Source organism: Ictalurus punctatus, chromosome 25 (assembly GCF_001660625.3).
Source record: "Ictalurus punctatus breed USDA103 chromosome 25, Coco_2.0, whole genome shotgun sequence".
NCBI classification, from domain to species: Eukaryota; Metazoa; Chordata; class Actinopteri; order Siluriformes; family Ictaluridae; genus Ictalurus; species Ictalurus punctatus.
The window spans coordinates 13,908,289-13,924,402 of NC_030440.2; the positions used below are offsets into that span (position 1 = coordinate 13,908,289).

The 16,114-nt window shown below is 43.7% G+C and overlaps 2 protein-coding genes across 7 annotated transcripts in view; one reads left to right on the forward strand and one right to left on the reverse strand.

The window, feature by feature from the left end:
- arid1b (AT rich interactive domain 1B (SWI1-like)) overlaps window positions 1-11,565 on the forward strand; it is a 67,386-nt gene extending 55,821 nt beyond the window's left edge. For 3 of the 4 annotated variants that reach the window (XM_053675862.1, XM_053675861.1, XM_053675863.1), the window contains exons 12-21: window positions 109-318; window positions 588-801; window positions 2,827-2,965; window positions 4,300-4,466; window positions 6,271-6,394; window positions 6,481-6,600; window positions 6,688-6,766; window positions 7,167-7,932; window positions 8,146-8,276; window positions 8,367-11,565. In XM_053675862.1, the coding sequence (XP_053531837.1) occupies window positions 109-318; window positions 588-801; window positions 2,827-2,965; window positions 4,300-4,466; window positions 6,271-6,394; window positions 6,481-6,600; window positions 6,688-6,766; window positions 7,167-7,932; window positions 8,146-8,276; window positions 8,367-10,109 (3,693 nt within the window). In that variant the 3' untranslated portion in view covers window positions 10,110-11,565. The remainder of the gene's footprint in view (window positions 1-108; window positions 319-587; window positions 802-2,826; window positions 2,966-4,299; window positions 4,467-6,270; window positions 6,395-6,480; window positions 6,601-6,687; window positions 6,767-7,166; window positions 7,933-8,145; window positions 8,277-8,366) is intronic. The other variant, XM_053675860.1, reaches the window with a different exon arrangement.
- On the reverse strand, window positions 3,375-16,112 carry tmem242 (transmembrane protein 242). Of its 3 annotated transcripts, XR_001810548.3 has the most exons (6): window positions 15,986-16,112; window positions 15,016-15,116; window positions 13,790-13,927; window positions 13,528-13,713; window positions 6,438-6,521; window positions 3,375-4,446 (listed from the first exon to the last, which is right to left on the reverse strand). XR_001810548.3 is itself a non-coding variant. In XM_017455966.3 (4 exons), the coding sequence occupies exons 1-4, from the start codon at window positions 16,062-16,064 to the stop codon at window positions 13,600-13,602; spliced, it is 432 nt and encodes a 143-aa protein (XP_017311455.1). In that variant the 5' UTR covers window positions 16,065-16,112; the 3' UTR covers window positions 12,187-13,599. The 3 variants fall into 3 exon arrangements, 1 of the variants encoding a protein (XP_017311455.1); XR_008393457.1 differs by lacking the exon at window positions 6,438-6,521; XM_017455966.3 differs by lacking the exons at window positions 3,375-4,446; window positions 6,438-6,521 and having other exon boundaries at window positions 12,187-13,713.
- Between the last annotated feature and the right edge of the window lie 2 nt (window positions 16,113-16,114).

The following is a 16,114-nucleotide window of genomic DNA, read 5'->3' on the forward strand; positions in this document are numbered from 1 at the left end:
AGCTGCGTAGTTATTCAGATTGTGTGTGTGTGTGTGTGTGTGTGTGTGTGTGTGTGTGTGTGTGTGTGTGTGTGTGTGTGTGCGTGTGTGTGTGTGCGTGCTGTGTAGAAGCCGAACTCAGCCACCATGACGAACGAGAAGATCACACGCCTGTATGAGCTGGGGAATGAGCCGGAGAGGAGGGCCTGGGTGGACCGTTACCTGGCCTTCATGGAGGACAGAGGCACACCTGTACCCAACCTACCTGCCGTAGGCAAGAAGCCCCTGGACCTGTGCCGTCTCTACCTGTGCGTGCGTGACATCGGAGGCCTGGCCATGGTGAGTGGAGGAAGCGGGTCCGAAATCGAAGGATGAACTTTTTTTTTTTCTCCTTTTCTTTTTTTTTTTTAGAAAAAATTTCTTTTTTATTGCTGCAGTGATCATCAGCTGCAAAACACGTCACAGAGACCCGCACGCACTCCTCCTTCACTGGGACGGATCTGTTTAGCTGGGACAGCTCAGCGAAACGACGATTTAAAGCGAGGCACAGCTCGTGTTGGTTTCCTAATTTCCCAGATTTCACTGTAACCTCTCCGTCCTGTGTACAGGTGAATAAGAACAAGAAGTGGCGCGAGCTCTCCACTCTTCTGAACGTAGGAACGTCCAGCAGCTCAGCCAGCTCTCTGAAGAAGCAGTACATCCAGTACCTGTTCGCTTATGAGTGTAAGGTGGAGCGTGGTGAAGAACCTCCACCAGACGCCTTCAACACTGACAGTAAGAAGCAGCAGCAGCAGCAGGCCAAGGTCCAGCCGCCATCACCGGGTAATGAGCCTCTCTGTTCTCCTGCGCGTCTCATGAAACACACACACACGCTCTCGTCCACATGGACACCCTAAAGATTTGCACTTCCCAAACCAGTTTCTGCCCAAGTCCCACCCTTTCTCCAGTGGACAATCTCACCTGTCGAACTGCACCTAATCACAAAGACCAGCAGAATCCTGTGCTCCACCCAGAACTCCCAGTATTCACAATCTGCTCCTACTGACCACCCTTCTCAGGGTTGCTCATGAAGGATCTAAAGCTACATCCTGATTTCTGTAACGCTGCTGCTTTATAATTGTATTGTTAAAAACAATATACAAGGAAAGAATGTAGTCGAATTGATTCTTGCTCAATACGAGAGCCATTAGAAGTCGCCATTGGCGACGGTGGCGAGGCAAACCTCCCCAAGGTGACATGAGGAAGAAACCCTGAGAGACTCAAAAGCGAGCTCATCCTCTTCAGAGAGGGCAGTACCTATTTGCCCTGTTTGTCACGACGGCAAGGTCACTGTTGCCCCCCGCCCCCGCGCTCTGGCTGTTACTGGATAATTTGATTTCTAGGAATAGTTTTTGAGTGAGCGATTTTAAAGTGTGTTCTAGCGTGCATAATATTCAGTCTGCCCTTTGGGCTGATAGATGGTCCTCCAGGGTTGGGGCTCGTCGCCGGCATCCTTCCTCCATCTGCCTTCAAATCAATTTGAGCTGGCTGTGTGAGAGCTAAAAATATCTGACAGGTGATTTAGTCACGCTGAGAGAGGGAAAGAGAAAGGAGGGGTGGGGTGGGGTGGGGTGGGGGAAAGGGAGAGCTGTCAAGCAACCAGCTGAAGGATTTCCCTCCCTCCCTTCCTCCTTCCCTCCCTCCCTCAGTAGTACACAGAGAGGGAGAGAAAGTGTGTGGAGAAAGAGCTGTCAAACAGAAGGAGGGGGGATTCCCCAGGGAAGATTAATAGAGGGAAGCGTGTGAGATATAAACAAAAATGACCTCCGTCTGACCCCCTACACAGCCGACCAGTGAGCCAGCATTTTCCCCCCTCTCTGCTCCCCCCTCCCCTCCTTCCTTCACTCTGACTGAGTATGGCATCAGGGTCACTCCAGTTCATGCTCATGAATGTGTGTGTGTGTGTGTGCCAGGCCTGTCCTCCTGTAACCCATCTGCATCATTTACTTTCAAAGCCGACACACTTTCACTACATCGTAATGCACTGTTTTGTTTTTTTGCTCCCCGTCCAGCTTTGCCAATAAGTACCTCCACTTCTCCTTTTTAAAAAATTTTTTCATTACGTTGTCTGCTTATACTAGTTCCTGTGCCTGCTGTATCTGCATCTTATTAGATTATAGAAATGAAATGCTAGCATCATATGATTCCGGAGTATTTTGTAAGATCTTCCCTTTCTCCATCCGTCCATTTTTCTGTACCACTTATCCTACACTGGGTCGCCAGGTCTTTCCTTTTTTAATACCCTTCATTTACTCAATACAACATGCAGGTGCACGTATAACAAACGTATAACAAGTCTTTACAAATAAATAACTTTTATAAGTGAAGTACGGCGTCTTATCTGACAGTAAAGAGATGATCCGTTCGTTCGTTCATCTTCATTAAGCACTTTATTCTGGTCTGGGGGTGGGGTGGGCTGGGTCCGGATGGGTCTGGATCCTGTCACGGTAGAAAACGGGGCATGAGGCTGGAACACACCCCGGAAGGGATGCAGGTCTTATGTATACACATTCTCACACCTAGAAGCAGTTCAGCCTAGCCAGTCCACCTGCCGTGTTTTTGTGGGTGGTAGGGAGGAAACCAGTGAACCCAGAGGAAACCCACATGGACATGACGAAGACATGTGAAACTCCTCACAAAGCTCACGATCTAACCCTGGCACCCCGAAAACAATAAGGATCTTCTGTATTAAAGGACTCGTTAGCGGAAACACTCCTCACACGTGGAATAAGTGTTTGTTTTTTTTCCTTTTCTAGATCTTCACTGTATTCCTCAAATTTGTATTTCTTCTTTGTTTTTGTTCCGTAGCAAACTCCGGCTCTCTCCAGGGCCCTCAGACTCCTCAGTCTACAGGCAGCAGCTCCATGACGGAGATGCCTGGGGATTTAAAGCCCCCGACTCCAGCATCTACTCCACACAGCCACATGTCTCTGCAGCAAGGTGGCAGGTGGGTGAAATACACTACATTATGCTGATTCAATTTTATTCGATTAAATTTTATTTGTATAGCGCTTTTTACAATAGACAGTCTCAAAGCAGCTTTACAGATATATTAACACGGTATACAGACATTAAAGGTGCGAATTTATCCCAACTGAGCAAGCAGGGTTGCAATTGAGTGGCAACAGTGGCGAGGAAAAACTCCCTAAGATGTTTTAAGAGGAAGAGACCTTGAGAGGAACCCGACTCAGAAGGGAACCCATCCTCATCAGATAGTGTGAAAAAGTTCATTATTGATTTATATGAAGTCTGTTTGGCCTTAGAAGCAGCCGTAGTCCCAGTAATCTGGAATTGGAGTAGATGAGAGCTCCATCCAGAGGTAGGACATCCGAAACGTATCAGGCAGGTCCGGAGAGCCCCCCCCCAATTCTTCATTATAACCAGATATAGCGAAAGCTGAGCATGAGCAAAAGGCATAATAACTGCTAACGGGTAGATAGAAATAATTAATAACCTAAAAAAATAAACACATCGTAAACTGCTCTGAAAGTAGATTTCTCTGTAATAGTGCATTAGAATAGTCAGATCAGTATAAACGATATTTTCGTTATGCTGATTCAAACCTGTTAATGTATCTTCTCTTTTCTGCTACTTTAATACTGATTTGTGTGTATGTGTGTGTGTGTGTATATATGTGTGTGTATATGTGTGTGTGTATGTATGTGTGTTTGTGTGTATATATATATATATATATATATATATATATATATATATATATATATATATATATATATATATATATATATATATATATATATAAAATAAATAAATATAAAATATGTATGTGGAGGATGTTGGGTTTGAACAAGCTATGTTGAGTTGTTCAGGCTCACACTGACTTCCTTACTTGATCTTCGCTGATTCTCGTGCTTAAAGGTTTGTTTTTGGTTTGTTTTTTTGACCAGCTGTAGTTATACTGCTGTTCTTTTTGAATTCATGTCACCTTCACATTTGGAAACAAAATATCTGTGCTGTAAAATGGTCTCCGGTAACATCCTCGGTCATCACATCGATACCTTGTCCTGCTGGGATTATTATTATTATTATTATTATTATAATCATCCATCTGCACAGTTTGAACAGTTTTCCTCTGAGCAGGACCCAAAATGTCCAATTTTTACGGTTTACCGTAGAAACCATGGTACAACTTGCACACCGATGGTACCATTAATCCACAACCCTCTGGCTTCTCACCACGTCTTATGTACAGATAGCATGCATTATATATATATTTTTAATTTGTGTATTGATGCCAGAGTGTTTTGACCTTTTTATCTGCAGAAGCAGTGGAGTCAGTGTGCAGGATCCGTTTTCTGAGAGCAGCGATCCAGCTTTCCAAAAGCGAGCCAACGTCCCACCTGGTATGATGTACCAGCAGGGAGGAGGGGGTATAGATGCACGAATGCAGTACGATGCCAACAAGGAGCCCTACGGAGGTCAAAGGAAAGGTGCGTGAGTGTAGGAAGAAACTGTTTTATTGAACTTTTATTCCTGTCTTGAGGCATCTCGTTCTCATGGCTGCTGGATATGTTTTAGCAGTGTCTCATCTCCAGCTGAAGATGTGATTAAGGTGATTTGTTGGACAGCGCTGCCCCCTAGTGTCTGCTTTATGGCATATCTAATGGTGTTATTTATCAAGCACCATTTTCTAATGATGTAGTGAATGTTCTTGAGAAACAGCGCATGTTTCCACCAGCTTATGATCCAGACTGTTACGTAATCACGAAACCTTACTATCCAAGATGAAATCCTTTGTTGGAGTGTTTTATCACCAAAGACGATAATTAATCCACACGAGGACAGATACGCACTGCAAAAGGATATATATATATATATATATATATATATATATATATATATATATATATATATATATATAGTAATATCGGTATTCTGTAGCTGTTTAGTTTGTTGCAGATACCTGCAAAGTGCAGGTTTCTTCTTCACATTATTCTTTTAAATTTGTGATCTTTTTTTTGCGATAATATGTTTTCCTGATAAATTACTTCACGGATTGTTCGAGTTTGCTAACACTTAACATAAACATTATAATTGTGAGGGGTTTTTTATGCTTAGCCATTGGCTTTAAGAAGATATTTTACCACCGAATAGCTCAGACAGTCCTTCTGCTTCTGAACACAGCTAAAATACATTGTTCTAGACAACGATTACTAGACAACAGATATGTTTTCCCCCAGTTTGAGTTTGTTGACTGTGTAGCTCATTAAGTCAGTTATCATCATCATCATAACCCTACAATTAGCATTAGCAGGTTTTTTTTGTTAGATAATCGATTTTATGGTACATTTTGAAAACACGATCATCTTGCAGGGATGACGTCATTTTGAAACGCCAAAACCCGGAAACGAGTTAGCATTTTAGCCCTTCCGGTTCCATGGTCCCGAAATCAATGGGTTTTTTGAATGGGATTTTGGTTAAAAGCCTGAAATAAGGTCTGTGATGAACACAAACTCAAAATATTTCCACATTTTATTATACGACATAAAATACACAAGTAAAACCCAACTTGTGATTTTTTAAAAGGTTTTACGTGTATTGAAAAAGGCGGTTGATAACATGTTGCTAAATGGGACTACAGACGTTGTCGGGGACATTAAACGTCATCACGCAGAACAGGAAAAAACTTTGCAGATAAACTGGTTCAGGTGTGCTGTGCACAATCCCCTCCCCAAAAATTGTGGATTAAGATTGATCCACAGAGTAAGTCCGTATTATGGAAAGTGTTTTTAAGTCAAGTTTGGAAAAAATCGTCGGAAGCTCTGTGACGTTGAAGTCGAGCGTCATTTCAGCTTCAAACTTCATAAAAGTTGTTTTCATTTGTGAAAATGATCTTGATGGACAAACCGTGTTAGTATTGTAAACTTTTGTCGACCACAGAGCGTTTTTTTTTGTTGTTGTTTTTTGCGATAATCCGAAAGCCTATGGGAAAGTCCTATTGGGTTTTTGTCAAGGGAACCAGTGTGACGCTAACTTCCAGGTTCCGGTACTAAATGATGACTTCATCTCTGCACCACTCTATTTTAATGTCTATTATGAACTTGTTTGAGTCGTTGACGCTGACTCTAGTAACGGTTGGTTCCCTGTTCCAGACCACCAGCTTTCTGGTTTCGGGATCGAACTGATTTTTGCTGACTGATTCTGATTTTGAACCAGCTCTAGCACATTGTCTGTAGAAAAGGACTAAGAATATTTCAGGTCTTAAACACTAAAAGTGTGTATACATATTTATAGGTTGCAATGACTCTTTCATGCCAGGGCCAATGCCCAGCAGTGGCATGCAGGACATGTACCCACGAGGACCCCAGGGCATGGGCATGAGACCCCAGTACCCTTACAACCAAGGCTTTGACCGAAGGTCAGTAATATTATACAGTATGCTCCTGGACAACTTGACTCACTTCTGAGTCCAGCTTCATGTCTTCTGCCATGTGTCTTCATCAGGCCTGACCATACCATGGGTCCAGATGGTGGAATGGTGCCTCCTGGAAATCAGAACAACATAATGCCTTCCAACAGTGATCCAAACATGTACCCAGGCAATAGATACCAATCACATCAGAGGTAAGCATTGCTAGGTTTTATAGGTGTACAAGTGCATGTGTATCTCCAAGCTGAACGGCTGAGTGATGCATGTTATTTTTGATTTAGGCATGGACATGATGCTTACGGACAGCAGTATCCTCAAGGCATGCCATACAGTGCACATGGAATGTACCCACAACCACAGGTCAGTAGTCAGACAATTTCATGTTATGATGTATTTTCTGGACTAGAAGTTGCGTTTAGCCTAAAATAAAGTGGCATTAGTGTAATGTAAATAATGATATAACACCTTATGAATGCTCATTCATCATGTGCTTTCTGTAAGGAGCAGACCTGAGGCAGTGTTTGATATTTTTTTATACAACATTTGAGATAATCGACAAAATAAGAGAACAAATAACAACGTAAATAAGCAGAAATCTAGTGTATTATGAAGCAGATAAAATAAAATAAGAATTTTGAACTTTATTATTATTAATTTTTTATAACCTGACTGAAATCTTGATTGTGCAGACAGGGCAAGTTTTATTCAGTCTTGCTGTTCTGAGAAACAGGTCCTCAAAAAGCTTTCTGTTCCTCTTTAGGGCTATAAGAGGCCTGGTGAAGGGATGTATGGCCCCCCAGCAAAGCGACATGAGGGTGATTCCTATGGCATGCAGTTCAGTGGCCAGCAGCCGGATATGTTTGGCCAGTACGGTGGATACCCGGAGCGCAGACCTATGCAGGGGCAGTTCCCGTACCCATATAACCGTGAACGCATGCAGCATGGGGGACAGGGACCACCTCAGCATGGCATGATGGCTGGAGGACCGTCCTCCACTCCCAGCGGGGGACCTCAGGGTAACATGTGGCACCCCAGAACTGATATGGGCGGTTACCCTTACCCTAGCAGACAGGGCCATGGGCCTCCATACCCCTCCATGAGCCGTGCGGATGACCCAGATGGCAGGGCAAATCAAGACAGTCAGTGGCCGAGTCACCCGGGCCAGCGTCAGTCACCTTATCCTCCCCAATCTTCGGCTAGCTCCGTGCCGCCCATGACAAACCGCCAGCCTCCGTCCTCTTACCAGTCCCCTCCAGCCATGCCCAACCACATCGCCCGTGCTCCAAGTCCAGCACCATTCCCCAGACCCATGGGAGGTTCCATGTCCCCCAATAAAGCTCATTTGATGCAGTCTCTCAAGATGCCAAAACCAGGGGTTCCCGGGTCTATTCCAGGCTCTCAGAGTGGTGGTGTCCCCGGTCAAGGTCTCCCGCCCATACAACAAGAGATCAGCTTTCCACTGGATTCTGTCGAGGCTATGCAGCCTCAGCTAAAGCCTCGCCGAAGGTTAACATCCAAAGACATTGGTAAGAGTCCTGTAGGGTCTTAAACTTAAATAGCTATCTGTTTCTTTCAGCAATATCATCACTTCAACGTTACTGAGAGCTAAATTCTGTAAGCTTTCTGTAAAAAAAAAAAAAAAAATTATTTTGCAGTTTGTTTGTAATGAAACAAAAGGGGGTTGGGGGGGGTTGCAATTTGAAGAAGTCAAATTGCTCAAAACTGTCCTTACCTTGCAGGGACACCAGAGGCCTGGCGTGTGATGATGTCTCTGAAGTCTGGTTTGCTAGCAGAGAGCACTTGGGCTTTGGACACAATAAACATTCTACTATATGACGATAACACAGTGTCTTCTTTTACCTTGTCACAGGTAAGTTGTCAAAGTAGCACTTGCAAAGTTACTTCATAATGTCATTAATTGGTTAACACGTGGCCTACGTTTGTCCTCCCGTTTCTCTAGTTGCCAGGTTTCTTGGAAATTATAGTTGAATATTTCCGAAGATGCTTGATTGAGATCTTTGGAATCCTGGAGGAATATGAAGTGGGTACTGAGGGCCAGAAGACACTTCTTGGCCCCCTCCCAGAGCCAGCAGAAAAAGAGGAATTGGAACATCAGGAGCAGGGTAGTCCTTCAAATACTGAGCAGGTAGACAAGAAGCCTGAAGCAGAGTCTCAAAGGTGTGTCACCAGCAGCACATCTGGAGCAGACCCCCTTGAGAAGAAGTCAGCAGAGATAATCGAGCACGAGAAGGATAGACAAAATGAAGCAGGTAAAGAAGATTCTCCTTCCACAGAACCCAGGCCCAAGCAAGCTAGCAAGTACGACAGATTGCCAGTGAAGGTGGAGGAGAGGGAGGCAATCGCAGACCTGGTGGAAGACCGATCAGAACAGCTGGGCTTGGCTGCAGAGTTTACCAGCGGCCTACTTCACTGGAAGGCTGGCGGAGGAGACTCCACCGCCCACATCCAGACCCACTTTGATAGAAAATATGAGGAGACAGGAGCTAAACCAGCAATGAATATGGACCACGAAGAGGTTAAAGAAGAAGACCCTGAGGATCCCAGTCAAGAGGGATCATCTCAGAAGCAAGACCAAGATGTCAAAGATGAGAGTCTGACGGCTGCTGCAGATGATACAGGATCTCTACCCGAGAGCAGGGCCCAAGGGTCCACCTCACAGAGCCAAGGGAAACACCGCAGTATCACCCTGCTGGAAGATGAACCACGTTGCTGGGATGAGGCACCACTTTCCACAGCAGAGGACTGGCAGGATGAGCTGGCTAAACGCTGCATATGCATCTCCAACATAGTGCGCGGGCTGTCCTTTGTGCCTGGTAACGATGCCGACATGGCACGGCATCCAGGTCTGGTACTTATACTGGGCAAGCTGGTGCTCTTGCACCATGAGCACCCGAAGAGGAAGAGGACACCCCCAACCTACCGACGTGAAGAGGAGCGAAGTCTGGCTTGTAGTAAGGACGAGTGGTGGTGGGACTGCCTTGGTGCCTTGCATGAGAACACCTTGGTGACCTTGGCCAACATTTCAGGGCAGCTTGATCTGTCCGTATACCCTGAAAGCATCTGCTTACCCATCCTGGATGGGGTTTTGCACTGGATGGTTTGTCCGTCAGCCGAGGCCCAGGACCCTTTCTGCACGGCGAACGGCTTCTCTTCTCTGACGCCGCAGAGGCTGGTGCTGGAGTGCTTGTGCAAGCTGAGCATCCAGGACTGTAATGTGGACCTGCTCTTAGCAACACCACCATTCAGCCGCCAGGAACGCCTCTTTGCAACGTTAGTGCGTCACGTGGGTGAACGCAAAAGCCAGGTGTGCCGGGAGATGGCTGTGGCCGTCCTCGCCAACCTGGCGCAGGGTGATCCAACGGCAGCGCGGGCAATTGCGCTTCAGAAGGGCAGCATTGGGACCCTGATAGGCTTTTTAGAGGACAGTCTTGCCATGGCACAGTATCAGCAGAGCCCGCATAGCCTGCTACATGCAGGACATCCAACCCACCCAGAGCCACCCAGCATCAACATGATGTGCCGGGCTGCTAAAGCTTTAATGGCGATCGCTCAGGTTGAGGAGAACCGGCCCGAGTTTGTGTTGTACGAGAGCCGCCTGCTGGACATCACGCTGTCGTCCGTGCTGAACTCTAGCGTGGCAGCCATTTTGTGCGAGGTGCTGTTTAAGCTGGGACGCACGTGACACGAGCGATAGCCTGGCAGTGCTGAAAATCAGCGGGACAAGCCACACAGATCGAGATTGTTGGTGTTATATTTTTATTTAAATAAAAAAAAAGACAAAAAATGTTTTTACTTACAGTTATATAGAGTGTGTGTATATGTATGTATGTATGTATGTATATATACATATATATATGCATGCATACATATATAGCTCTTCTACCCCTTCCCCCTTTTCTTTTTTGTTTTTTTTTTGTTGCTATTTTCATTTTGGATTTTTAAATGATTTTAATACAGATATTTAATATCTCAGTGTTGTTTTCTATTTTTTTTTTTTAAATGCTTTGTTTTTGTGGGGGGTTTTTTTCAGTTCCATTTTTACCAAAGTTGGCATCTGATAGATACTGTTTATTCGTTTTTGTGTGTGTTTTTTTTGTTTTGTTTTTTTAAATTGCGCTTAAGATTTTTTAATAATTTTTTTTTCATTGTGTGGGACTTTGTTTATTTGGGGATGCACATTTATTTAAATTGTGAGATGTGTTGTAGATAGAACCTCTCTTGCAATGTGTTAAAGAAGAAAAAACAAACAAAAAAAAAAAAAAGACACTGATTTTACTCAAGCTATACATGTATCCAGCTCTGAAAAGCATTGTGCAATAGGGTGTAGATGGCTTGTTGGAGGGGAGATTACCAAATGTGAATGACTCTTTACCACGGGCAATATTCAAATCTGATAACCAGTACTGCACTGCGTAACCACACCAGTATGTGAGGGTAAGACGAGAGCTGGTTTTTAAACTTACTCGCTTCCACCAGTATGACCATTAAACCGCAGGATCAACAGTCTGAAAACGGAACTCTAAAGCGCTTCAGTTACCACTTCTCTCTTCTCTTTTCATTCTCCTTGTGGGCTGATTTTGTCTATATATATATATATATATATATATATATATATATATATATATATATATATATATATATATATATATATATATATATGAGCTGTATATTAAACAGGCCCTTTTCACGTTTTATTTCTGCAAGAGATGTGGTATTATACAAAGTGATGGTAGTCGATGCTAATTATTAAGGACGGTTTGATGAAAAATGACGTTTGTCGCCATCTTCCGTCGGGGGTAGTCCGCTGTCGTGTAGCACGTTCCTGCGTGGACTGTACTACACAATTCTGTCAAACAGATAGGAACAGGTCCCTCGAATGGTCTTGGATGTCGGGCTTAAACAATTATTTTTTTTAAAAAAAAAGACAGTCTCATGAAAAAGTCAGTCGGTGTAACTGTAATCCAGCAAAATTTGAAGTTAACCCAAAAGTGACTTGAGCAACAATTCCAATGAAAATGTACAACTCTGTGAACTTTTTTTTTTCCTCCATGCCATATGATTTGATGAACATTGTTTTATTAGTATAAAGTCTTTATACTACATGTTCCACATGTTAAAGTAAATGTACATGAAATCTGGTTGAGCACTGTGACGGTTGTTTTTGGGTGCGTTGTCTTTTCTTAATTGTGAATTCCACACAGCTCCTCTCAGAAACCAGATTTACTATGGCTCTGTGGTCTCTTAATGTCAGTTTGGTAGAGTATAAAAGATTGTGGGTGCTTATGAGTGCATTAGTTGACTCACGCATGTGACTCACGTTTGGGGGGTGAATTACATAATGAGCTGAATCAGATGTGCTGGAAAGAGAAAACAACTGAGCACTGGGTGTCCAGAACTTTGCCAAACAAATTAATCAGAGAGAAATGACAGAATAACAGTATAATATACCTCAGTAATGTATATTGGTGGTAAATTCAGGTGCTGAGATGGTGCTAGGCTTCACCACCCGGCTGCTTTGACGTCAGCGTTTCAGACCTCCTTATTTTAATTACATTTGTGGAAGCAGTCACACGCTGCATTTCTGGAGCATCTGGTCAAATGGGCTTTTCCAAAAACAGCCTGAATGAATCTTCCAGGAAATAGTGGAAGATTTATGAACGTATGCTTGACCGGTCCTAACAACTTCTGGAGTTGGGAATCTCGGACACTTTAGAAGAGGTGGTCATACACATTAGGACAGATCTGAAATCAGTCTGGGGGATTTCTATTTGAACTTTATTTGATGTATATTTAACATAACACTCAGGTTTGGTTTGATACAAACGTCTTAATATTTTACACCAGAGACTAGAACTTATGCAGGACCAGTTATTAAAATTGGTCTGGCTGAGCAACCGCCACGTTACCTGACCATCAGTGGTCTGTTCAATGCTATAAAGACAAATTTGATGTAATTGTGTTTTGGTTCACACTGGTGCTTCAAGTTACTATTTTTTTGTTTGTTTGTTTTTGGGGTTTTTTAAACCAGCAACACAGACTACATACATTCTGTCCAAAGGTTTGTGGACACCTGGCCGTCACACACATGTGGTTCTTCCCGCACTGCTGCCACAAAATTGGAGCGGGTTATCCACTAATCGCTGCTGTTGGTGGTTCGATCCCCAGCCCACCTGCCGAAGTGTCCTTGGGCAAGACGCTGCCCAAGTGCTTTGTAAGAACCATTAAGGTTAAGAAGAAGTGCATACCATGTACCATTTACAAAGTTGGAAGCACACAATTATGTTGTATGCTGTAACATTTACAGTTTCCCTTCACTGGAACTAAGAGATCCAAAACTGTTCCAGCATGACAGTACCACTGTTTACAAAGCGAGCTCCATGACGACGTGGTTTGCCACAGTTGGAGCGGAAGAACTCGAGAGTCCTGCACAGAACCCTGACCACCTTTGGGATGAACTGGAACGCAGACTGCACCCCATACCTCACTAATGCTCGTATGGCTGAAGGAACACAAATCCCCAGTCACGCTCCAAAATCTAGTGGAAAGCCTTCCCGGAAGAGCGGAGCTTATTATAACAGCAAAAGGGAAATGAATATGGAATGGGATGTTCAACTGGTCAGGTGTCCACATACTTTTGGCCATACTGTGTATTTTGCCTTTTCCGCATCCAGACTGGCCCACCGGTTTTACACTATATTCCCTGGAGATAAATCCAGCAGCATTAAAAAAATAATAATAATCTCCGTACACACTGCGCGCACACACTAATCATTTTCTTGTTTTGTTTTTTGTTAATCATATCTGTTCCAAACTCCCTGAACCAATTTAAATGGTTGTGTTTGACACACAAAAGCTCTTCCATCAAATGGTAAAACTCAGAAAGGCAGTTTAGCAAAATGTCCTTTGAACCGGGAGCTTCGTTGTGAGATGTCCGGACATTTTGTTTCTTGAAAAAGCTAGTTGCTGTTTGTTCATACACAGACACACACGTTGTACTGAAGCCAGAAAGAGAGTCTTTTCTCCAGACTGATTCTTCAACATCACAGATCCCTAAAAAGTCTTGGGGTAAGAAGAGTAGGGAAACTTGATTCTCATCTGACCTGGCAGTCACATCGCAGGTTGTCTATCCGGTGAGCGGACACGTAAAGCTCTCTTCCCCGGCACGTCAGTGCTCATTTGGATTTAAATAGCGAGTCCCAGTCGAAAGGTGCTGCGTTTGTCTGAACGTCTTTGTTTTTCGGAACGGCAGGAAAGATGGATTGCATTTTCTGTCGAAATTCCACCAACTGCAAAAGAAGCATCGATCTGCGGTTAAATGTTTAGCCTTTACGAGCAAGACTGAGTCACACGTCGCACACTTACACTGTGGACACCCAGAGCTTTCCACACCGTGAAGGTCAGAAGGCCGACTCCACACCAGGCGTACAGAGAACCTCGTCCGAGTGCACGCAGGGCCAGCGACGCTCCGCTCTCAGGCACCGCCGCCGTGCCCACGACACCCTAAACACACAGGAAGATACGGCTGTGCGTCACGTGTCGTGATCCTGGATTCAAAATGGCGCATTTAGAACGTCTGTAGATCATTCTTTGTTTTCTTAAAACCACTAAGAAATCTGCAGGAGAAACTTAAAGGTACTACTCGGAGCAATTTGAGATGGGGGGTATTAAAAATCTGAATAGAGGACAATATTTTTCAAATAAATAATAAATCCTCAACCCAATGGAGTGGCCATTTAGAGATTTATTCTGCGTTTGATTGAAGCTCGTAATTTTTTCAAGCTCTGCTTTGGAAAACCCCTCAATTCCTACTCAGAAGTCAGGAAGGTTTCCTCTACTCTGATTGCAGAACATCAACATGGCTGCTCCCTAAACAAAGTAGCACTTTTAGGTGAGTTATACTCTGTATACTAGTATTTGCTTTAGATCAGTGGTCACCAACCCCTGTTCCTGGAGATCTACCATCCTGAAGACCCACCTGAGCATCTAATCACTGCCTCAAGAAGTTCTTAATCAACTAAAGCAGCAGTTTTGGATTTTGGTTGAACATGAAACCTGCAGGAAGCTGCAGCAGATCTCCAGGAACAGCCTGATATTTATCGATATACACTTACGATATAATTCCCTGTTTTGATGAGGAAAAAAATACATCATTCGTATCACTGATGTTAGCCAGGTTTACTGTTGCTAAGAAACGACAAAAGTGATCGGAAGGTCGACGAGAGAGAGCTGGACAGACTAAAGCACTGCTGCATCGCCCTTTTGAGGTACCGCTGGCACAACTCTCATCAGGTAGTCGAACTGAATTTGTAGGAAATGTCTGCATTTAATTGTGAACTGCACATTTATACTGAAAATACTTCTATTTCCAAGCCGTTCCTACAACCCACAAATAAAGACTTAAACGCCTTTATGTTCCCGAGAGTGGACTCTATAAAATTTTACACGACAGGTCCTGGCAACTTTGTCCTAACACCAAATTCACAGTTTGAACAGCATGTCTTCTGAGTTTGTTCGGCTCTCATCTGTTCATCATGTTGAATACATACACTCTATGAAGTGCAAATGTACATTTCGGTACACGTTCAGACCTTATTAAACCACTCAGGGCTCCTTTTCTTAGCCAAAGCAAGGGTCGAGCCAAACCCAGCGATCATTCCTGCAGCAGCCACAGTGGTCAGAAACGCACCACCTGGAAAAGAACAGCGAAGAGTGTAAAAACCACAGCACGAGAGGTCCGAAGACATGCATTGAGTGAGTGGCATGTCCAAATTGTCTGTAGTGTGTTAATGTGTGTGATTGTGCCCTGGATGAGTTGGCACCCAGTCCAAGGTGTCCTCCTGCCCTGAGTTCCCTGGGATACTGTAAGCTCCAGGCTCCTCGCAACCCTGTGTAGGATAAGCAGTATGGAAGATGGATGGATGGATGGATTTCAGTCCTTTATCATTACCAGAACGTCCCCTCAGTATGGTCCATGTCTTTAATAGTCATTAAATCTGAGAAACAAAGTGGGTGCCAAGCTTATCGGGAATACCAAGGGTCCATGAAGCATATTCAGGGGGACTGTGTTTGGTGGAAATCACCCACCATCATTAAAGCTATTATATTTATTATTGTACTCTATATGACTGGCCTTTTGAATTAAATGCATTTAACCCAAGCCTCAATAGCTTATAAATAATGTCAACTTGGACCACATGTGTTCAGGAATGGAAAGCTCTATGAATCTAAATAAATAGACAAAATAATATTCTACACATTTAAATAACGAGCCTAATATTTGAATAATTACATTATGTTCGTACAATAATAATACTACTCTGTGCTGAAAGGGAAGACGGAATTAATCTGATAGTAACAGGATTTGAGAAGCCATGCTGTAGGGAATGTGGAATTGAACTATTTAGTTAACTAAACTCCTAGCTTGAGTTAGCTCGCTAACACGATATCATGAACAATTTTTAGAACATAATTTAACACCTAACTCTGAGCTGCTCGATATTCCTGTAGAACAGCGGGTATTTCAACTGACTTTGTGCGTGTACACAGCTTGACAGTTACCTTTTAACATTTGTAATTTAGCCTCGTCCACACCGTCATTCCCAGCAGGTGTGTTGACATTCAGCTCCTCGGCTGCCATCTTGACTGTGTCCCTCTAATAGAAGACCGGGTGGAAACGCGGCGGAACCT

Coding starts and splice junctions, on each gene's coding strand:
- tmem242 (XM_017455966.3), bottom strand. CDS start 16,064: ATGGCAGCCGAGGAGCTGAATGTCAACACACCTGCTGGGAATGACGGT. Junction 15,117..15,985: donor TAAATTACAAATGTTAAAAG/GTAACTGTCAAG, acceptor GTTCTTTTCCAG/GTGGTGCGTTTCTGACCACT. Junction 13,714..13,789: donor AAGCTCTGGGTGTCCACAGT/GTAAGTGTGCGA, acceptor CTTCTTTTGCAG/TTGGTGGAATTTCGACAGAA.